The 22,679-nt window shown below is 52.8% G+C and overlaps 1 protein-coding gene across 1 annotated transcript in view; it reads right to left on the bottom strand.

Moving 5' to 3' along the window:
- Positions 1-1,912: 1,912 nt before the first annotated feature.
- Positions 1,913-22,679, bottom strand: part of GLCE (glucuronic acid epimerase) — a 63,055-nt gene continuing 42,288 nt past the window's right edge. The window contains exons 3-5 of the mRNA XM_068143560.1: positions 15,718-16,272; positions 8,743-8,988; positions 1,913-3,171 (exon numbers count right to left, since the gene is read on the bottom strand). Of these exons, the coding sequence (XP_067999661.1) occupies positions 2,147-3,171; positions 8,743-8,988; positions 15,718-16,258 (1,812 nt within the window). The 5' untranslated portion in view covers positions 16,259-16,272 and the 3' untranslated portion in view covers positions 1,913-2,146. The remainder of the gene's footprint in view (positions 3,172-8,742; positions 8,989-15,717; positions 16,273-22,679) is intronic.

The raw sequence follows: 22,679 nt of genomic DNA, 5'->3' as shown, positions 1-22,679 counted from the left end.
AGCATTCTTGAGATCTGGAATCGACTCTGGCCTCAAGATGAACATCTTCAGCTTGACCTCCACTTCCACACAGGTGTTGTAGGAGCAGTGGAACAAAGCTCATATGTGGCCTTCCCACATATGTTGAGTCTTGGACTTAGAGCAGCCACCAGCATGTCTCAAGGAGTTGAGAACCTTGAAGTTTGAGACACTGCCAAACAAGCCACCCCTGACCTAATGAGGGTTTTGCTCTTCTGGGTTAACCAGGAGCTGCTACGTGCCAGGGAGGCAGGGTATCAGTGGGTGTCAAGGACTGATGGATGGGGAAGAAGAAACCCCACTTGGTTTCCTCTTAAGTTTGGTTTCACTTGGGTTCTTCTGCACCACAACAGCCCAGGGTTGGGACGTGGGTGTTCAGCCATCGCACAGCTACCCCTGCTCGGGGGGCTGAGCCACAAGGACAAAGCCCACCCAAGAAGCCCATGCTGGAGATGTGATGACCCCCTCACACCACGAGTAAGACAGTAAGGTGAGGCGAAATGCAGTGCTGAAGCATGTGTGGAGCTGGAAAGCCTGCTGAGGGCATGTTTAGCTTTCAAAATGCTTGATTAACCCAAGCAGGTTAAAACTAAAACCCACTGAGGGAACTTCCCTTAATTCCAACTCAAGTTTCCTGTGCTGCTCACAACAAGCCCCATGTATCATAGTATCAGTCAGGGTTGGAAGGGACCACAAGGATCAGCCAGTTCCAACCCCCCTGCCATGGGCAGAGACACCCCACACTAGATCAGCCTGGCCAGAGCCTCATCCAGTCTGGTCTTAAACACCTCCAGGGATGAAGCCTCAACCACCTCCCTGGACAACCCATTCCAGGGCTTCACCACTCTCATGGGGAAGAACTTCCTCCTGAATCTCCCCACCTCCAGCTTCATTCCATCCCCTCTAGTCCTACCACTACCTGAGATCCTGAGCAGTCCCTCCCCAGCCTTCTTGTAGGCCCCCTTCAGATCCTGGAAGGCCACAATTAGGTCACCTGGGAGCCTTCTCTTCTCCAGACTGAACAGCCCCAACTCCTTCAGTCTGCCCTCATAGGAGAGGAGCTCCAGCCCTCTGATCATCCTCATGGCCCTTCTCTGCCCAAGGCAGTGGAAATGATGCTGCCAAAGCTCAGGGAAACCTCACTAAAAGCCGAAGCACAAACCAAGGGGCTACATGACCAGCGATCCCAGCTTCTGGGGAGGAGGAGAAGCAGCCAACAGCAAAGCTGCTGGGTGAGGATGGCAAATTTGGCTCTCTCAAGGGGGTGGTGCGCTCACAGGCTTTGTGCAGTCCATAAGTTGTGCTTATGGGATGTGACTTCCAAGCCTGCAGGTTACCTCCATCGCTACATCTGTGAAGAAACCATACAGCTCCAAAAAAAAATTAATAGAGATAGATCTAGGTATAAATCTCCCTATAGAAAAACTGGTCAAGAGGAATCCAAATGTGAAGGATATTTTGTTTTCCCCCCACCCTCCTCCCCCCCCACCAGAAACTAAAGAGAAATCATTCCAAAGAGCCCACTGCCCACTCCCCCAGGCCATGAGCAGAACACACATCCACACCAGCTGCTCCAACACACACACACAGAACCCCTCACCCCCCCACCCCCAAGGTTTTAAGAGGCCACAACTTTAACTTTTCAGGCCAAAAATAAGTGCTGGGTGTTTTTTTTCTCCTTCTTTCTTTCCTTTTCTTTTTAGAGACCTGTATGGCTTCTGCAAATCTTTTCCTAGGGGAAAAATAAAAAAGGGAAAAAGAAAACAAAACCAAACACAAGAAACCTTCTCCCCTCCTCCCCCCCCCCCAGACCAACACCCTCAAACTCGAGAGCACAAAGAGGTTTTGCTTCGTGCAGACAGTTTGGCTGTGGAGCGCTTAAGGGCAGGTGAAGTTCTCAGCTCCCCCCCCCCCCCCCATCACACCCAAAGGCGGGGTGGGGTGGGGTTGGGTTTTGTTTTGCTCCCCACTGGAATGCAATGATTTCATCTGGAGGTCAGCTTTAAGGATCACTTCTTTTGAGACAGTCCACCATCGGAGACCCCAGGCCGGAGGAGAGCTTGGCGGGGGGCGGCCCCGCGCGAGGCGGCGGCCCCCGGCTGGGGGTGGGGGGTTTGGTTGGAAGCTCTTAGTTGTGCTTTGCCCGGCCGCCTCGCAGGTAGCTCTTCCACCTCTTGACGAACTCTTTGAAGATGGGGGAGTCGTCGATGGTGCTGAGGAGCTGGAGCTGGTTGATGTGGGTGGTGTGGTAGTCCCAGCGCGCCAAGTTGGGGGCGGTGCCCAGCATGAAGTGCCGAAGGTCGTAGATGGTCCCTGAGCCGGTGTCGTAGAGGGGCAGCATGGCCTTCAGGGACTCCATGCCCCGCTCGTAGAGCACACGGGCCTCCTTGCCCAGCTTCTCCCCGGCCGTCTCCTTCAGGTCATAAAGGCCGATCAAGGAGTACATGAAGCCATTGAGCACGAAGGAGCTGGGGGCGGTGGGGTACTCCTCGTACCAGTCGTGGCGGTTCATGAAGACCGCCTTCACCCCGCGCTGCTCCGCCGGCAGCCTGTAGGGAGCCGTGGCCCGCAGGGCCGAGCTGAGGAACACCTGCTCCTTCGTCAGCAGGTAGGCCCTCACCAGCGTGGAGATGGCCTGCCCTTGGGCCATGGCCGAGTACCAACCCGGCTCCAAGGACTTAAAGCCTTCCCCCAGCTTCCTGGTGACCATGATGGGCCAGCCGCCCCGCTCGTCCTGGTTCCTCACCAGCCAGTTGCTGGCGGCGAAGAAGGCGGCCATGTGAGCGGTGGTGGAGATGGTGACGTTGTCGAGGAAGCCTCTACCCTTGGCCACCAGCCTCACCACTCTCTTGGGCATGATTTTGGTCTGCTTCACGGCTTTCGTGTTGGAGAGGCCGACGCCCTTCCGCAGGTCGGTGACCAGGTCCCTGGTGAGGGTGCTCCAGCTAGTCCTGGGGCCGATGCCGTAGTAGATGTCTCTGTCCTTGAAAGCGATGAGCTGGGTGTTGGAGACGTAGTGCACGGTGAAGAGCTGGTTCCTCTCCGTCGTCTCCAGCACCACCGAAATGCTGCCGTTGGTTGTGAACTTCAGATCAAAGGAAATGATGAAGTCTCGGCTGTTGCCCAGCTGCAGGGACACCCCCTCCGTACTGTCTGCAAGACAGCCCAAGAAACCCTTGGTCAGGGGGCAAACCCTTGGTCAGGGGGGACAAACCCTCCTCCCCCCAAACCCACCTTTCCCCAAGGCCTCCAAGCTCCACCAACATGCAGCTCCCCGAGGTAACCTCTCTTACCACGCAGCATCTAAAAGCTTTCAGAGCAGCCCATCAATAATTCAGTCACTCCTCCTCTGCGCCGTCACAGAGGAGGCCACAGCGATGCTGGGAGGGTTGGCTCCTGCCCCAGAGATGGTCTCAGCCCTGGGGATGATCCCTGACCTGTGGATGGTTCCTGCACCAGAGATGGTCTCAGCCCTGGGCTGGAAGCCTTCTGCTATAAGGCCAGGCTGAGAGACTTGGGGGTGTTCAGCTTGGAGAAGAGATGGCTCCAGGGAGCCTTTCTGGTGGCCTTTCAGGACTTAAAGAGGCCAGAAGAAAGCTGGGGACAGACTTTTGAGTGGGGCCAAAAAGGGTTGTCAAGGCCTGCACCAGGCTGCCCTGCTGGGGAACCTGGGGTTGTTCAGCTGGAGAAAAGAAGGCTGAGGGGAATCCTTTCCTCCCTGAAAGGAGTTTGGAGCCAGATGGGGGGTTGGTCTCTTCTCCCAAGGAACAAGCTAGAGGAAACAGCCTCAAGTTTCCCCAGGGGAGGTTTAGGTTGGACATGAGGAACAATTTCTTCCTGGAAAGGGCTGTGAAGACCTGGCCCAGGGTGCCCAGGGCGCTGGGGGAGTGCCCATCCCTGGAGGGGTTTGAAAGCTGCGAGGATAATCTGGTGCTGAGGGACATGGCTTGGTGGTGACCTGGCAGTGTTGTTTAATCTCTGGACTTGATGATCTTGGAGACCTTTTCCAACCTTCACGATTCCATGACTCTGAAAACAGCATGGATTAGTTTTAGGAGAGTTTTGAAGGTAGGACTTCATCTTGGAGGTCTTTTCCAACTTGAATGGTTCTGTGATATCCAAAACTGCTACTTTTGTCTTTCCCAACCTGGCAGTTCCAAAACCCAGTGAGGGCTGATCAGTTTCAGGAAGGATAAAAAGATAAAGAAAGAAGCAAACATAAAGACTAAGATGGGAAAGTGTTTATTAACCTCTCCCTGGGCAAAACTCAGCTTAATTAAACCTCCCCTTTGAAATAAAGCTGCTAGGCGATGGCACAGACTGAAGCCCCAGCGCTCTCCTGGAGGCTCCATTTCGATGTGCAAAATCAACTTCTCCCCCACAGAAAACCTCTACTGGATGATCAAAGGGCTAATTAGTTTGTAAGGCTGTGTGTGAATCCTGGAGCTCCGAATGCTCAGGGGGGTGGTGAACACTTAAGGGAAAGTCATCTTCAATTAGAGGCTTCTCAGAGAACAAAGCCTCCCATCTGCAAGGCAACTGTTTCCATCCTGCCACATCTTGATGGGTCAAACACCCCCCGAAACGTTTCTCTGTGCAGCCATCAAGTTAATGGGCAGCTTGGCAGAGGCCTTTCCTCATCTCACACAATCATTAAGGTTGGAAAAGATCTCCAAGATCATCGAGTTCAACCTTCAAAACTCCCCCAAACTAACCCGTGGTATTTTCATACAGGCATGGAATCGTTCTGGGTGGGAAAGACCACCCAGATCACCAAGCCCAACCCTTACCCCAGCACTGCCAGCTCACCACCATGGCCCTCAGCACCACATCTCCAGGGCTTTGAAACCCCTCCAGGGATGGGGACTCCACCACTGCCCTGGGCAGCCTGGGGAAGGCCCTGACAACCCTCAAGGGGAAGAAATTGTTCTTCGTGTCCAACCTAAACTTTTCCTGGTGCAACTTGAGGCTATTTCCTCTTGTCCTATTGCCTGTTCCTTGGGAGAAGAGACCAACCTCCACCAACTTCCACCTGAATTCCTTTCAGGGAGTTGCAGAGAGCCAGAAGGTCTCACCTCAGCCTCCTTTTTCTCCAGGCTGAACACCTCCCAGTTTCCTCAGCTGCTCCTCACCAGCCCTGTTCTCCAGACCCTTCACCAGTTTCACTGCCTTTCTCTGGACCTGCTCCAGCCCCTCAATGTCCTTCTTGGAGTGAGGGACCTGAAACCTGAGGCCAGGATTCAAGGTGTGGCCTCACCATGCCCACTCCAGGGGGACAATCCCATTTTACAAGGCCTCCTAAGGTATTCATGACCAGTATCCATTTTTTGGGGGACTCAACATCACGTTTTCCAACCATTTAAAGTACAACTTTCCCTCCTTGGGAGTTATGGAGAGCAGCACCTGGGTCGGGAGGAGAAACCAAGAACTTTGATACCCAGCATCAGAAGAATCTAATTCACCCCCTCCCCCCCCCACAATGGCTGTCAAACGAGTTTTATGGCTCCTGGTAAACAAATGGCTGTGGGATAATGAAGTGAATGGTAAGAGTGGGGCACAAAAAGGAGTTGCAAGAAGGAGAACTGAAGGCTCCTCTTGTTTGTGCTGCCCTAAGCACCCTAAATCCATTACTCGAGGCCACCTAAGAGGAGGGGATGCAGAGAGAATACAGAGCAGGTCTTTAGCCTCTCCTCTAACCATATTTATCTACTACAGAGCCACCAGAGTGTTCAACAATTTTTTCCCCAGGGATCCAGGCCCAAGGTGCCAAGAGAAAATGACTTCATTGTCTTTTTAAGTAATGGACTCGTTAATTCTAATGGGTATTGATTGAGGAGAAATTCATCACCTCCTTATTAATGGCTCTGTCCCAGCAGAAAGGAAACTCCTGCCTGAAATAATGAATTTCCCTGCTAAGGAGACAACAGGAACCACAGTGAAGTCTGTTTGCCTGAGCAGCTCTGTGGAGAGGGTCTTGGGGGAGTGGCAAAGCTGGAGATGAGCCAGCACGGAGCACTCCCATCCCAGCCCCAGCCGTGTCCTGGGCTGATCCCCAGCAGTGGGGACAGCAGGGGGAGGGAGGGGATTCTGCCCCTCTGCTCAGACCCCACCTGCAGGGCTGGGGCCAGCTCTGGAGTCCTCAGCACAGCAGAGACAAGGACCTGTTGGAGCAGGGCCAGAGGAGGCCACAGCAATGCTGGGAGGACTGTAAGCCTTCTGATGTGGGGCCAGGCTGAGAGAGTTGGGACTGTTCAGAGTGGAGAAGATAAGAATCTAGGGAGACCTTCTGGTGGCCTTTCAGTGCTTAAAGTGTCCAGAAGAAAGCTGGGGACAGACTTCAGAGCAGGACCTGCTGTTGACAGAACAAGGGGTAATGCCTTGAACTAAAAGAGGGAGATTCAGACTGGAGAGAGGGGGAAATGTTTGATCCTGAGGGTGGAGAGAGCCTGTTCCAGGTTGCCCAGAGAGGTGGGAGATGTTCCCATCCCTGGAGCCATTGCAGGTCAGGTTGCCTGGGGCTCTGAGCAACATGCTGCAGGTGCAGCTCTCCCAGCTACCTGGAGCAGGGCTGGTCTGGATGAGCTTGAAAGGACATTCCCAGACAAGCCAGTCTGGGATTCCATAAAATTGAGGACACAGCAACACAATGCATCGTGCACCTCTGCAGGTGAAGAAGGGCCCCTGTGCAGCCCCAGATCTTCATCATCCTCCCCAAGTCCTCTGCAAATATGTGGGCAGCTGCTCCCTCTTGCTGCCCTGTTTGAGTGAACTTGGGTTACCCAGAACTAAGATCTCAAATTTTGCCAAAAGGGTTGCATTCCACATTCCAGTGAGGAGGAAGATCTCAGGGTCCAACCAGAGGGAGGGCTGCATGTGCTCTGCTTGCTCCAGGCTGAAAATAGACCTTATCATCATCAGTCAACATCTGCTTATCACACAGAAGCCTCATTTCCCAGCCTTCACAACTGCCTCCATCTTCTCTCTTTCTTCCTTTCTTTCTTTCTTTTTCTTTTGGCTTCTATTTTGAGACAGGAGCTGAAAGCCTCAGGAAATGTGACTGCAGCTTCTCAGCACCCTACGTGCCAGGCTGGGAACAGGCCTTGTTCAGCCTGGAGAAGAGGAGGCTGAGGGGAGACCTTCTGCCTCTCTACAGCTCCCTGAAAGAAGGTTGGAACCAGTCTCCTCTCCCAGGTAACACGTGACAGGATGAAAGGAAATGGCCTCAGGTTGCCCCAGAAGAGGAATGGAATGGAATGGAATGGAATGGAATGGAATGGAATGGAATGGAATGGAATGGAATGGAATGGAATGGAATAGGATTAACCAGGTTGGAAAAGACCTTCGAGATCATCCAGTCCAACCTATCACCCAACACCATCTAATCAACTAAACCATGGCACCAAGCACCCCATCCAGTCTCTTTCTAAAGACCTCCAGTGATGGTGACTTCACCACCTCCCTGGGCAGCACATTCCAATGGCCAATCTCTCTCTCTGTGAAGAACTTCCTAACATCCAGCCTAAACCTCCCCTGGCACAGCTTGAGACTGTGTCCTCTTGTTCTGGTGCTGGTTGCCTGGGAGAAGAGACCAACCCCCTCCTGGCTACAACCTCCCCTCAGGTAGTTGTAGAGAGCAAGAAGGTCTCCCCTGAGCCTCCTCTTCTCCAGGCTAAGCAGCCCCAGCTCCCTCAGCCTCTCCTCACAGGGCTGTGCTCCAAACCATTCTTGCCCTTCTCTGGACACCTTCCAGCACCTCAACATCTTTCCTAAACTGAGGGGCCCAGAACTGGACACAGGACTCAAGGTGTGGCCTAACCAGAGCAGTGTATAGGGGGAAAATGATCTCCCTGCTCCTGCTGGCCGACATGAAGAACAATTTCTTCATGGAAAGGATTGTCAAGGACTGCTCAGAGCAGTGGTGGAGCCACCATCCCTGGAGGGGTTTGAAAGCTGTGGAAATATGGTGCTGAGGGACAGGGTTTAGTGGTGACCTGGCTGTGCTGGGTTGGTGGTTGGACTTTTCCAACCTAAACCATTCTGTGATCCTGTTCTATGACTCACTCATTTTTCATTAGAATAGTGTTGAGAAAGCAGGGAGGGACCAAAACCAGCAGGAGAACTGCTGCAGAAAAATGAGATGACATTCTCAGGTGAGAACTTAAGGTCACAGAATCACAGAAAGGTTTGGGTTGGAAGAGTCCTGAACAACATCTAGTCCCAACCTCCCTGCCACGGGCAGGGACACCTTCCACTAGACCAGACTGCTCAAGGCTCCATCCAGCCTGGCCTTAAAACACTTCTAGGGACAAGGCATCCACAACCTCCCTGGGCAACCTGTTCCAGCATCTCACCACCCTCACTGGGAAGAATTTCTTCTTAATGTCCAGCCTAAATCTCCCCTGCTCCCATTTCAAACCACTCTCCCCTGTCCTACCCACCCCAATTCCCCTCCAGCTCTCCTGTAGCCCCTTTCAGATACTGGAAGGCTGCTCTAAGGTCTCCAGGCTGAACAACCCCAACTCTCTCATCAGTCTCTCCTGACAGGAGAGGCGCTCCAGCCCTCTGATGCTCTTTGTGTCTTCCTCTGGACCCTCTCCAACAGACCCACGTCCTCTTCAGTCGCGGAGGAGAAAGGGAACAGAGATCAACCCCAGCAAGCCAGAGCTGCCCAGGCCGCAGCGGGGGGCAGGGCGAGGCGCAGCTTCGGCCCGGAGCGTCACCCACCTGGCGCCACGAACTGCTTGACGCCGGTGAGCTTGGCTCTGTCTGTCACCGTGGCCAAGGAGCAGCCCTTGGGCACCGTCCAGTCCGCAGCCCTGCCGCCTCGCTCCCTCTCCTCCGCCGTCTCGTACACCTCCACGTGCGGCGGCTTCTCCGTCAGGTTCTTGCTGTAGTGGCTCAGGCCGTACTGCGCGATCTGGATGGGGTAGAAGTAGCCCTGGGGGCCCCACTGCGTGGACAAGGGCACACCTGCCAGAGAGGGGCAAAAGGAGCAGCTGGTCAGCAGGGCAGCCAGGACCACGTGAAAACACCGCTGCCAACCCAGCCCTGCTTCACTTCTACCGCTGCCAGTTAGGATAGGATAGGATGGGATAGGATAGGATAGGATAGGATAGGATAGGATAGGATAGGATAGGGTAGGATAGGATAGGATGGGATAGGATGGGATAGGGTGGGATGGGATAGGGTAGGATGGGATAGGATGGGATAGGATGGGATAGGATAGGGTAGGATAGGATGGGATAGACTAGACTAGACTAGACTAGAATAGAATAGGAGTAAACCAGCTTGGAAGAGACCTTCGAGACCATCACATCCAACCCATCATCCAACTCCATCTAATCAACTAACCCATGGCACCAAGCACCCTATCAAGTCTCCTCCTGAACACCTCCAGTGATGGTGACTCCACCACCTCCCTGGGCAGGACATTCCAATGGCCAATCACTCTCTCTGTATAGAACTTCTTCCTAACCTCCAGCCTGAACCTCCCCTGGTGCAGCCTGAGACTGTGTCCTCTTGTTCTGGTGCTGGTTGCCTGGGAGAAGAGACCAACCTCTGCCTGTCTACAACCTCCCTTCAGGGAGTTGTAGAGAGCAATAAGGTCACCCCTGAGTCTCCTCTTCTCCAGGCTAAGCAACCCCAGATCCCTCAGCTTCTCCTCACAGGGCTGTGCTCCAAACCCCTCACCAGCTTTGTTGCCCTTCTCTGGACACCTTCCAGCAAGTCAACCTCCTTCCTAAACTGAGGGGCCCAGAACTGGACACAGGACTCAAGGTGTGGCCTAACCAAGGGCAGAATGACCACCCTGCTCCTGCTGGCCACACTGTTCCTGATGAAGGCCAGGATGCCATTGGCCCTTCTGGACGCCTGGGCACACTGCAGGCTCATGTTCAGCCTACCATTGACCAGTACCCCCAGGTCCCTCTCTGCCTGGCTGCTCTCAGCCACTCTGCCCCCAGCCTTTAGCACTGCCTGGGGTTGCTGTGGCCAATGTGCAGAACCCTGCACTTGGATGTGTTCAATCGCCTGCCTTTGGGCTCTGCCCAGTTCCTGGCCTCACTGCTCATTGCAACTGAGAGAAGCTGGACTTGATGGTCTCTGAGGTCTCTTCCACCCTGGTTCATTCTATGATTCTAAGTCCTGCTCATAGAATCATACAGTGGTGGGTGGTGGAAGGGACCTCTGGAGATCATCCAGTCCAACCCCCCTGCTAAAGCAGGGCACCCCCAGCAGCTTGCCCAGCATCACAATGGCCAGGGGAGTTTGGAAGCTCTCCAGAGAAGGAGACTCCACAACCTCTCTGGGCAGCCTGCTCCAGGGCTCCAGCACCCTCACACCAAAGAAGTTTTTCCTCCCGTTCCGGTGGAAACCTCCTGGGTTCCAGTTTGTGCCCATTGCCCCTTGTCCTGTTGCTGGGCACCTCTGAGAAGAGTCTGTCCCCATCCTCTTGCCCCCCACCCTTTATCTCTTGCTGAGCACTGAGCAGATCCCCTCTCAGGCTGCTCTTCTCCAGGCTCAGCAGCCCCAGGACTCTCAGCCTTTCCTCCTCACAGAGATGCTCCAGGCCCCTCAGCATCTTTGTAGCCTCCGCTGGACTCTCCCCAGTACTTCCCTGTCCCTCTTGAGCTGGGGAGCCCAGAAGTGGACCCAGTACTCTAGCTGTGGCTTCACTCGTGGCAGAGAACCTCCCTTGACCTGCTGGCCACACTCTTCCTCACATACCCCAGAATACCATTGGTTGCCTTGGCTATGAGGGCCCATTGCTGGCTCATGGTGACATTGTTTCCTCTGCCAGGCTCTGGCCTCTCCTCTACCTGCCCTTCACCAGCTCCCACAAGCTGCAGTCTCCAGTTTTGGGTGGAAAAAACCCTCCTGCCATTAACTGCTGATTGCATCACCAGCTGTGTGGGAAACAAAAACAAACAGCGTGGAGGAGACTTCTTTCTACACACACCTCCAGATGGAACCAACCACAGGGGGTTTGAGAGAAAACCAGGAGTCTCCTCAAGTCCTGGATTTTACCTGGGACTAATTCCCAACCTCTACATACAAATCTAAACACAAATCCAAATCACTCTGACCCTCCTGCAGGAACCCAAGCATACAGAGTATCCAGAGGGACCTGGACATGCTGGAGGAGTGGGTCTGTGTCAACCTCATCAGGTTCTACAAGCTCAAGTGCAAGGTGCTGCACCTGGGTTGGGACAATCCTTGGTATCTATGCAGGCTGAAGGATGAGGATTGAGAGCAGCCCTGCAGAAAAGGGCTTAGGGGTGCTGGTGGGTGAGAAGCTGGGCATGAGGCAGCAATGGGCACTTGCAGCTCAGAAGGCCAATGGCAGCGTGGGCTGCTTCAAAAGCAGCATAGCCAGCAGATGGAGAGAGGTGATCCTGCCCCTCTGCTCTGGTGAGACCTCACCTACAGTGCTGTGTCCAGCTCTGGAGCCCTCAACACAAGAAAGACATGGACCTGCTAGAGCAAGTGCAGAGGAGCCACAAGGAGGATCAGGGGGCTGGAGAACCCCTCCTATGGGGACAGGCTTGGGAGAGTTAGGGCTGTTCAGCCTGCAGAAGAGAAGGCTCTAGAGAGCCCTTATGGTGGCCTTCCAATACCTGAAGGTTGCCTACAAGAAAGCTGGGGAGGGACTTTTCACAAGGGCTTGCAGCACTGGAACAAGGGACAAAGGTTTGAAACTGGAGCAGGGTAGATTGAGGTTGGAGATTAGGAAGAAGTTCTTTACTATGAGGGTGGTGGAACACTGGAATGGGTTGTCCAGAGGTGTGGTGGAGAGCCCATCTCCAGAGAGATTCAAGATCAGGCTGGCTGGAGCTCTGAGCAACCTGCTCTAGTTGAGGATCATAATATCATAGTGTCAGTCAGGGTTGGAAGGGACCACAAGGATCATCTAGTTCCAACCTCCCTGCCATGGGCAGGGACACCCCACACTAGATCAGGCTGGACAGAGCCTCATCCAGCCTGGGCTTAAACACCTCCAGGGATGGGGCCTCAACCACCTCCCTGGACAACCCATTCCAGTGCTTCACCACTCTCATGGGGAAGAACTTCCTCCTCCCCTCCAGCCTGAATCTCCCCACCTCCAGCTTCATTCCATTCCCCCTAGTCCTATCACTACCTGAGATCCTGAGAACCTGAGAAGTGCCCCTGCTTACTGCAGGGGACTTGGAGTGGATGACCTTTAGAGGTCCCTTCCAAGCCAGTGCATTCTGGCTCGTGAGAAGGACAAGGATGAAAATAAACAAGTTGGCTGTGGCACCACGTTGCCCCTTGGCAATGTCAAGCTCAGAAAGGCAATTTCTTCTGCAGACTGCTGCAGTGGAAAGAGGACTTAAATTAAATGGTGAAACAAAAAGAAGAAGAAGAAGAAGGAAAAAAGGAGGCTATATTTTAATCCACAGCTTGGTGCTGTGTGTCACTAAGGGATGTTGTTGATGGAGATGTGATGGCTTCCTGCTGCCTGAGGAGGAAACCAGGGCAGGAAGTATTTGAAACCCACAGATTCTCTCAACTGCAGCTCCCTCATGACAGCAGCTTCAGCTGAAGGAGCAATTCATTGAGGCTGAAAGATGAGGGGAAAAAAATTAAAACAGGGGAAAAAAAAGAAAAAAGGGAAGAAATTTGCTCTAAGAGGCTTCACTTGAAGTTTATAGGAGGTGACAAGATGAAATCCTCCAGGTCATAGGACACAGCAACACATTAACCTTGCAGGAAAGGAGAAGGTGCAACTAGACCATGAGGGTTTTTTTTCCAGCATGCAGCAATGTGAGGATCACCAGGGCTGAAGGGATGGAAGGCAAGAGGCTAAACCACTCCTGAGCCCATCTCTGAAACATTAAACCCTCTCACAACTCCCTTCTCCAACCTGTGTTGTGTATCTAACTATGGCCTTTCCAAATCCCAGGCTCTGGCACCGTGTTTCACGCTGGCAGCTCTTCCACCACAGCTTTGCAGATAAATAACCACACTGCTGAGTGTTCAACTGGTTGGTCTCCTAGAGGGCACCTCATGTCCCCAGCACACACATCTGGCAACCCAGCAGAATCTGACTGGGTTTCTAATCATTTTGGTTGGAGAAGACCTCAAGTTGCACCAGGGGAGGTTTAGGGTGGGCATCAGAAGAGGCTTCTTCACTGAAAGGGTTGACAAGCCCTGGAACAGGCTGCCCAGCCAGGGAGGTGGTTGAATCCCCACCCGTGGAAGGGTTTCAAAGAGGCAGAAGTATGGGGCTGAAGGACATGATAGGTTTGATAGGTTGGACTTGATGATCTCAAAGGTCTTTTCCAACCTGGTTAATTCTATTCTATTCTATTCTATTCTATTCTATTCTATTCTATTCTATTCTATTCTATTCTATTCTATTCTATTCTATTCCATTCCTATTCTATTCCATTCCTATTCTATTCTATTCCATTCCTATTCTATTCCATTCCTATTCTATTCTATTCCATTCCTATTCTATTCCATTCCTATTCTATTCCATTCCATTCCATTCCATTCCATTCCATTCCATTCCATTCCATTCTATTCCTATTCCCATTCCATTCCATTCTATTCTATTCCTATTCCATTCTATTCCTATTCTATTCCATTCCTATTCCATTCCATTCCTATTCCATTCCATTCCTATTCTATTCCATTCCATTCCATTCCTATTCTATTCCATTCTGCTCCATTCCTATTCTATTCCATTCCTATTCTATTCTACTCTATGCTATGGTTTAGCACCAGCCTGGGTAGAGCTAGAGAATGATTAACTCAATGATCTTCAAGGACTTTTCCAATCCAAACAATCCTGTGCATCTGTGCAGCTACCAGAGTGAGCCTGCACCTCTGGGAAAACCCTGAGTTCCAGAGCCCTGCTTCTCTTGCTTGGCAGATGTGAGGAGGATGAGAGTGACCAAAACCCAAACCACCTCCCTACAATAAACATGAGAATAACCTTAAAAACCCCCAAACTAACCCTCCCCATGCAGCTGTTTCTCTGAGTCACTGACAGACAAACTAATTGCAAGACATCCCCTTGCAGATGGCCCTGCTGACTGCAAGAGGGGTTGGCCTAGATGACTTTTAAAGGTCCCTTCCCAGCCAAACCAGGAGTCCCTGCCAGCTTTCTGCAGTGACCCACGGGGGGAAGAGCTCTTTCCACCACGGCAGAGCATCCCTGCCAACTGTGATGCATGAAAATGAATGCATTGGATTCCTTAAGTGAAAGCTGGCCTGTTAATTTCTGAGGGCTCCCTGTGTCACCTTCTGTAACAGCTTCATAAAGTCATTAATTTTTGTCATCCCAAACCCACCCAAGATCAAATCTGTGCTGAGCCACAGGCAGGCCTCGCGTGCTAATGACTGATGGCAGGGGTGAGCACACTGGAAAGGTTTGGCTGGGGGTTAACTTGATCCAGGGGCACACTCCAGTGGCTGGAGAGCTTCTTGACCCTTTGGAACCTCCTCACCTTGCTGCAGGCAGCAGCTCCTTTCATAGCATGAGCTGGATCATAGAGTGGTGTAGCCAAGAGGGGGTTGGTCTCTTCTCTCTAGCACCCAGCACCAGAACAAGAGGACACAGTCTCAAGCTGTGCCAGGGGAGGTTTAGGCTGGAGGTTAGGAAGAAGTTCTTCCCAGAAAGAAAGATTGGCCATTGGAATGTGCTGCCCAGGGAGGTGGTGGAGTCACCATCACTGGAGGTGTTTAGGAAGAGACTGGATGAGGCACTTGGTGCCATGGTTTAGTTGATTAGATGGTGTTGGGTGATAGGTTGGACTTGGTGATCTCAAAGATCTCTTCCAACCTGGTCAATTCAATTCAATTCAATTCAATTCAATTCAATTCAATTCAATTCAATTCAATTCAATTCTTAAAGATCATCCAGTTCCAACCCCCCTGCCATGGGCAGGGACACCTCCCACCAGCCCAGGTGGCTCAAGGCCTCATCCCACCTGGCCTTGAAGGGCTGTTCAGGGAGGGGCCATCCCCAACCTCCCCGGGCAACCCGTTCCAGTGTCTCACCACCCTCACTGGAAAGATTTTCTTCCTAATATCCTGTCTGTATCTCCTCTCTTCCAGCCCAAAGTCAGAGAATAGAATAGAATAGAATAGAATAGAATAGAATAGAATAGAATAGAATAGAATAGAATAGAATAGAATAGAATAGACCAGACCAAACCAAACCAGGTTGGAAGAGACCTTCAAGATCATGGAGTCCAACCTATCACCCAACACCATCTAATCAATTAAACCATGGCACCAAGCACCCTATCAAGTCTCCTCCAGTGATGGTGACTCCACCACCTCCCCGGGCAGCACATTCCAATGGCTAACAACTCTCTCTGGGAAGAACTTTCTCCTCACCTCCAGCCTAAACTTCCCCTGGTGCAGCTTGAGCCTGTGTCCTCTTGTTCTGGTGCTGCTTGCCTGGGAGAGGAGTCCAACCTCCTCCTGGCTACAACCTCCCTTCAGGTAGTTGTAGAGAGCAATGAGGTCTCCCCTGAGCCTCCTCTTCTCCAGGCTAAGCGACCCCAGCTCCCTCAGCCTCTCCTCACAGGGCTTGTGGCCCCTTCTCCTAATCTGCCCTCCTCCAACCTCAACCCACTCCCCCTCACCCTGTCACCACAAGCCCTCATCCCAAGGCCCTTTCTGATGGCAGCACAACAGAAGCCCAACAGGAGGCTCAAGACCAACCTTCGACTCCACTGATGCACTTCACTCTGTCCCGAACCTCTACGTTGTAGCCCTCAAAGGACATGAAGACCCCATCAGGGTGGTAAGGTGCTCGCTGTGTGTACACTTTGGAGTAGCTGTGAGAGAACTCAAACCTGTCATAGCCATCATACTGAGCAATCTTCCCATAAACCTCGAAGTACTTCTCCACCCAGCTGAAGGGCAGGAAGACCTCGTTGCCTTCCCTCCTGCCTTTAATGGTGTGCTCGTCGTTGATCAGGCAGTCGATCTCCTCATACTTCAGCCCCGGGGCTTTGTTGTTGAAGCCCCCAGCGACGGGGGGAGCCTTCTGCTGCTCCTGGGGGGAGGCCTCCTCGCTCTGCTGCCGGCCTGGGTCGCCCTCGGGGGCGGCTGCTCGCCGCTCCAGGCTGGCGAGGCTGCGGGGGAAGGGCCCGGCCCTGTCGGAGGAGCATCGGTTCCACAGCAGCACCATCACCAGGGTGAAGAGGGCACAGATGACAATCAGAGTCTTGTAGTTGACCCGAGCTGCCAAGCAACGCATATTTCACACCATACCTGCAAACACACACAGAGAGAGAGGGGAGAGCAGATGAGGCAGGAGTCCTGGCAGCCGCGGCGCTCGGTGCTGCCGGAGCCCTGGAGCATCACCACGCTGTTTGGTGGAAGGGGACACACAGGGCACCCAGAAGAGAACTGGAGGGTTTTTTTCCCCAGCTCTTCATAAACAACAGCATCATAGAAAAGAATCAAAGAATCAGAGAGTTGGTTTGGATGGAAAACACCTCCAAGATTCATAGAATGGTTTGGGTTGGAAGGGACCTTGAAGATCATCAGGGAGTCCAACCCTTACCCCAGCACTGCCAGGTCACCACCAAACCACAGCCCTCAGCACCCCATCTCCATGGCTTCCAAACCCCTCCAGGGATGGGGACTTCACCACTGCCCTGGGCAGCCTGGGCCAGGCCTTCACAACCCTTCCCACGAAAAACAAATGTTCCTTGTGTCCATCCTATACCTCCCCTGGGGCAACTTGAAGCCATTGCCTCTTACCCTGCCACCTTGGGAGAGGGGACCAACACCAACCTGGCTCCAACCTCCTTTCAGGAAGCTGTAGAGAGCCAGAAGGTCTCCCCTTAGCCTTCCCTTCTCCAGGCTGAACGACCCCAGGTCCTTCAGCTGCTCCTCAGCAGACCTGCTCTCCAGCTTCGCTGCCCTTCTCTGGAGCTGTGGGAATGGAGAACTCTACAGCCAGAGCCCCAACGAGGATGGGGTCAGTGGCTCCAAGCCAGGAGACTCCAGAAGCAGCAAAAGAGGGACTGGGAAAGTATGGAAGTGCCCCTGGGGACAGGACCTCCACTGGGTGCAGTCAGGGGCTCACATGCCCTGGTCCCTCAGGAGAAGATGGAAACTATGTGAAGCCTCTCTGGGGATTCCCTTGAAGGGACTTTTTTTCCTGAAGATAAGGCAGGTGCTGCATGTCCTGATGTCACCAACACAGCCCTGGCAAGGAGCAAAGCTGAGCAGCAGGGAAAGCAATCCAAAAGCCCAAGAGATTTAAGCCCTTGGCTCAGAAGGCTGCACTGCTGCTGAGGAATGAAGTCCTTCAGACAAACACCTCATGCACTCCTCACACGTGCACAAATACTCCAAGATCCACTTCAGAAAATCCTCATTAAACAGAAACTCAGTTTCACTGCATCCCAGCACAGAGGGGGCTGGAAGGGACCTCTGGAGATCATCCACTCCAAAGTGGCACTCCAAAGCAGGGGCACCCCCAGCAGCTTGCCCAGCATCACAATGACCAGGTGGGTTTGGAAGCTCTCCATAGGAGACTCCACAACCTCTGTTGCCAGCCTGATACAGGGCTCCACAATAGAATTTGCTCTTCCTCTTCAGATGGAACCTCCTGGGTTCCACTTTGTGTCCACTGACCCTTGTCCCATCACTGGGCTCCACTGGAAAGAGTCTGGACCCTTCTTCTTGTTACCAGCCCTTCAGATAGTTATAAACATCGGTCAGATTTCCCCTGGGTCTTCTCCAGACTGAACAGCCCCAAGCCTCCCAGCCTTTATTCCTCAGACAGATGTTCCAGGCCCTTCAGCATCCTCACAGCCTCCCTTGGACACTCTCTAGTATTTCCCTGTCCCTCTTGAATTGGGGAGCCCAAAACTGGACTTAGGACTCCAGATGTGGCCTCACCAGGGCAGAGTAGAGGGGTAGGAGAACCTCCCTTGACCTGCTGACCACACTCCTCTTCCCATACCCCAGAAGAACATTGGTTCCAGATAGGGCCTCACCACGGCAGGGTGGAGGGACAAGAGAACCTCCCTTGACCTGCTGGCCACACTCCTCATACCCCAGAAGAACATTGGCTCCAGATAGGGCCTCACCAGGGCACAGCAGAGGGGCAAGAGAATCTCCCTTGACCTGCTGACCACACTCCTCTTCCCATACCCCAGAGGAACATTGGTTCCAGATAGGGCCTCCCCAGGGCAGGGTAGAGGGGCAAGAGAAGCTCCCTTGACCTGCTGGCCACACTCCTCTTCCCATACCCCAGAAGACCATAGGCTGCCTCAGCTGTGAGGGCCCACTGCTGGCTGCTGGCCCCAAGGCCACCATTGTCAGATGTGGAAAAAAATGAAAGCCTTCAGAATTTCCAGAGTAAAAGGAGATGATTTAAGCCCACAAAGGGAGTGTGATAAATTGCTTTATTCCCTTCTTGCCCTCATGAAAAGGATTTCATCAAACCACACTTTCAAGATTTAAGCAGCACAGCATGGGAAAGGAGTTTTAAGTGCTGAAGTTTAAAGATGCAGGAGACCTTCTCCTTTGCTTCCAGCTCAAGTCTGCTGGATGCCACCTCTGGCACTGACAGAATTCACAGCTACATGCAAAGGGGAGGACTGCTTCAATCTTTATCCCTCAGGTAAGAGTGGAGCTCCAGGTTTCAGAGAGCAAAGGCTTCTGGAAGTCTGGTTAAAAAAGCCAACTCTCTTGAATTCCTCTGCTGGGACCAAAGAACCACACTGCCCACAAGTCATCAGAGACTCACAGAATCATTCAGGCTGGGAAAAAATCCCCAAGATCATTGAGTCCATTGCCAGGTCACCAGCAAAGCATGGCCCTCAGCATCACATCTCCATGGCTTTGAAAACCCTCCAGGGATGGGGACCTCACCAACCGCCCCCGGGGAACCAGGGACAGGCCTTGACAACCCTCATGTCCAATCTAAACCTCCCCTGGGGCAGCTTGTGGCCATTTCCTCTCATCCTGTCACTTGTCTCTTAGGAGACCAACCCCCACCTCACTCCAACCTCCTAGGGAGCTGCAGAGAGCAGGGAGGCCTCTCCCCAGCCTTTTTCTCCAGGCTGAAGAAACCCAGGTCCCTCAGCTGCTCCTCACAAGACTCAGCCTGACAGATCCAGGGCTGGTTCTCAGTTCTTACATAAAGCCAAGTTATTTGTGTTCTATAAATACAGACCTCTCCCTCTCTCTCTGTTCCAGGGAGTGCTCACAAGACAGGCTCTTTAGATCTGCACAACTCTGTTAAATACATTAAAAGCCAGAATTCCTCTAAGTCCAGGCTATCACCAGGTTTTTGTGTCCTCAGCAAAGGAGGAACTTCTTTGGTGTGAGGGTGCTGGAGCCCTGGAGCAGGCTGCCCAGAGAGGTTGTGGAGCCTCCTTCCCTGGAGAGCTTCCAAACCCACCCCCCTGGCTGTTGTGCAAGCTGCTGTGGGTGCCCCTCAACGTCCTCCTTGGAGTGAAGGGTCCAAAAGTGAGATCAGGACTGACGGTGTGGCCTCACCAGTGTCCAGTTCAGGGGGACAATCACTTCCTGGCCCTGCTGGCCACACCATTGCTGCTCCAAGCCAGGATGCTGGTGGCCTCCTTGGCCACACGCCGGCTCCCCTTCAGGCTGTCACAGCCGCGCAACCACCCTCCCAGCAGAAGCGAAGAGCAGGGGGCACCTGAAGCCAGCTCAAACCCCCAAACAGCCTCCTGAACAAACACAAAGGACGTGCCCCAAGCACACCTCTGCTGGCAGCCAAGTTGAAACATTCCCATTGAAATTCCCTCTGTTTAAACAATCCTCAGAAGCGAAGTCGCCCGCTGAGCCTCGGAGGTCTCCGCATCGCCTCCCATGCCAGCTCTGCCTTTGCTCAGCAGGAAGAACAACACTATTTTTACTTAAATCCAGGGATTTCTGCTGAATACTGATAAGCCACCTATTTACTTTGGAGCTTCTAGGCTGGCCTAAGCTATTTAGTGCAGAAGGGAAAAAAGGCCTGAACAGCCACAGCCCATCCGAGAGCAGGTAAACTCGGGATTTAAAAGCACACCGCACGCAGGCTCCTCGCTCCAAGAAGGGCCTTGAGGGGCTGGGGCAGGTCCAGAGGAGGGCAACAAAGCTGCTGAAGGGTCTGGAGGACAGGGCTGGTGAGGAGCAGCTGAGGGGTTTTGAGCCTGGAGAAAAGGAGGCTGAGCAGAAACAACATTGCACTCATGGCTAGCTGTTCTCTTTCCATGAGCTGGCAGGGAAAGCACACTTGGGTTTGGCATCAGAAGTGGCAGGGACAAAGCAGCTCCACAGATCTGGCAGAGAAGGGAGCTCCTGATCATAGGATCATGGAATTGTTTTAGTTGGAGAAGGCCTCTGAGATGGAGCCCAACTACCAACCTAAGACCACCATGGCCACTAAACCACATCCCAAAGTGCCATGGCCACGACACTTCTTGAGCATCTCCAGGGCTGGTGACTCCACCACCTCCCTGGGCAGCCTGTGCCAATGCCTGACCACTCTTGCAGCAAAGAAATTGTTCCTGCTGTGCAACCTAAACCTTGATTACTTCTTTGTAAGCAATACCTGCCTGGGCAGCCCAAAAGAATGCTCCCTGAAAGGTTGGAGCCAGGTGGGGGTTGGTCTCTTCTCTCTAGTATCAGGTGATAGAATGAGAGGAAATGACCTGAAGTTGTGTCAGGGGAGGTTTTAGGTTGGAGATTAGGAACACTTTCTTTCTTGCAAGAGTAGTCAGGCACTGGCACAGGCTCCCCAGGGAGGTGGTGGAGTCCCCATCCCTGGAGGTGCTCAAGAAACCTGTGGCCATGGCACTTTGTGGCCATGGTTTAGTGGCCATGGTGGTGTGGGGCTGATGGTTGGACTCAATGACCCTTTAAGGTCTCTTCCAAACAAAGTAATTCTAGGACTCTATAAACTGAAGCACCAAGATTAGAACTTCCATCTAAACCCAGACCTAAATGCTAGACTCAAATGAACACAACCTGGCAGAATTTCCCAGCCCCACACTTCCTGTTTACTACCCACACAAAAGCCCTCCTCGGGTCCCTCTGCTCTCACATGAACAGAACAAAGCAGCAGCTCAGGAACTGTTTTTCATCGTTGTCCAAATCCTTTGTGATAACTCCAATGATATCAAAACTTCAGATCCTTTGCCAAAGCCCTGTTTATGTCCTAAAATGGGACATTTGTCATCACCTCACTCCCTGACAGCTCTGAATGTCCCCAACATGTTTTACCTGTGTCCTCAACCTGCTCCTGTTGGCTTCTTGCACTTAACTTTTCCTATCATCTGCCTGCCTCTACCCTGCCCCAGTGAGGCCACATCTGGAGAGCCTGGTCCAGTTCTGGGCTCCCCAGTGCAAGAGACACAGGGAACTACTGGAGGCCAGAGAGACTACAGAGATGCTGAGGGGCCTGGAGCATCTCTGTGAGGAGGAAAGGCTGAGAACCTTCTCTGAGAGCTCAGAGAAGAGCAGGCTGAAAGGGACAAGGGGTCACGTTTTGAAACTAGAGTAGGGGAGATTTAGACCCAGTGAGGGTGGGGAGACTCTGGAACAGGTTGCCCAGGGAGGTTGTGGCTGCCCCCTCCTTGGAAGTGTTCACAGGCAGGTTGGATGAGGCCTTGAGAAACCTGGGCTGCTGGCAGGTGTCCCTGGATCTGGATCATCATCTGGATGATCTTTAAGATCCTTCAGGTGGTAGCACATAAGCCTTTCAATGGGAAGGTTGTGAGTTCAAGCCTGCAGTGAGCAGGAGTATTCACACTGGGCAGCAGGGTCCTCCCTCCCTAGTCATGAGGTCTGTGGTGACAGGTTGGACTCGATGATCCTCGAGGGCTCTTCCAACCTGTGTGATACTGTGTGATCCCTTCCAACCCAAACCATGCTATGATTCTATCATCACCTCAAGGAGCTGCTTCCTGCAGGAAGATGAGGAGGTTCCAAAGGGCCAAGAAGCTCTCCAGCTGCTGAAGAGTGTTCCAGCAGAGCACATCACTCCAAAACTTTGCAGATTAAGTTATTTCTGGCTTGTATTTTTCCACCACATCAGGCAAACCAGATAGCAGAGGCTGCTGCTGTAATTAGAGCCCATTTATTGCAGAGACTAATAAATCCACCTGCTTCCCAGATGGATTCAGCCATTAATCCCCTTGCTAACGGCACAAACAGCAGCTCCAAGCTGGGGCTGCTGCTCACAGAGCCCTTCCTTTGCCTTTTGCCAGGCTATCAACTCTTATGTTGTTCCTGCCCAGGTTAATGAAGCAAAAGCTGAGCCCATCCCATCAGTCTCCTTCTCATCTGGGCTGTGAAAGCAAAGCCTGAGCTGGGCTTAGCCTGAAGAAGAGAAGGCTGAGAGGAGACCTCACTGCTCTCTACAACTCCCTGCAAGGAGCTTGGAGGGAGGCTGGTGCTGGCCTCTTGTCCCAGGTAATTAATGGCAGCACAAGAGGTAGTGGACTCAAGCTGCACCAGGGGAGGTTTAGGTTGGAGATGAGGACCAATTTCCTTGCTGCAAGAGTGGTCAGGCATTGGCACAGGCTGGTCAGGGAGGTGGTGGAGTCACCAGCCCTGGAGATGCTCAAGAAGTGTCGTGGCCATGGCACTTTGGGATGTGGTTCAGTGGCCATGGTGGTCTTAGGTTGGTAGTTGGGCTCCATCTG

The sequence above is a fragment of the Melanerpes formicivorus genome, unplaced genomic scaffold (assembly GCF_026170545.1).
Source record: "Melanerpes formicivorus ecotype bairdi unplaced genomic scaffold, bMelFor1.0.p_v2 SCAF_10, whole genome shotgun sequence".
NCBI lineage: Eukaryota > Metazoa > Chordata > Aves > Piciformes > Picidae > Melanerpes > Melanerpes formicivorus.
Note: the sequence above shows the minus strand (reverse complement) of the source record. Positions and strands in the feature narration are given on the sequence as shown.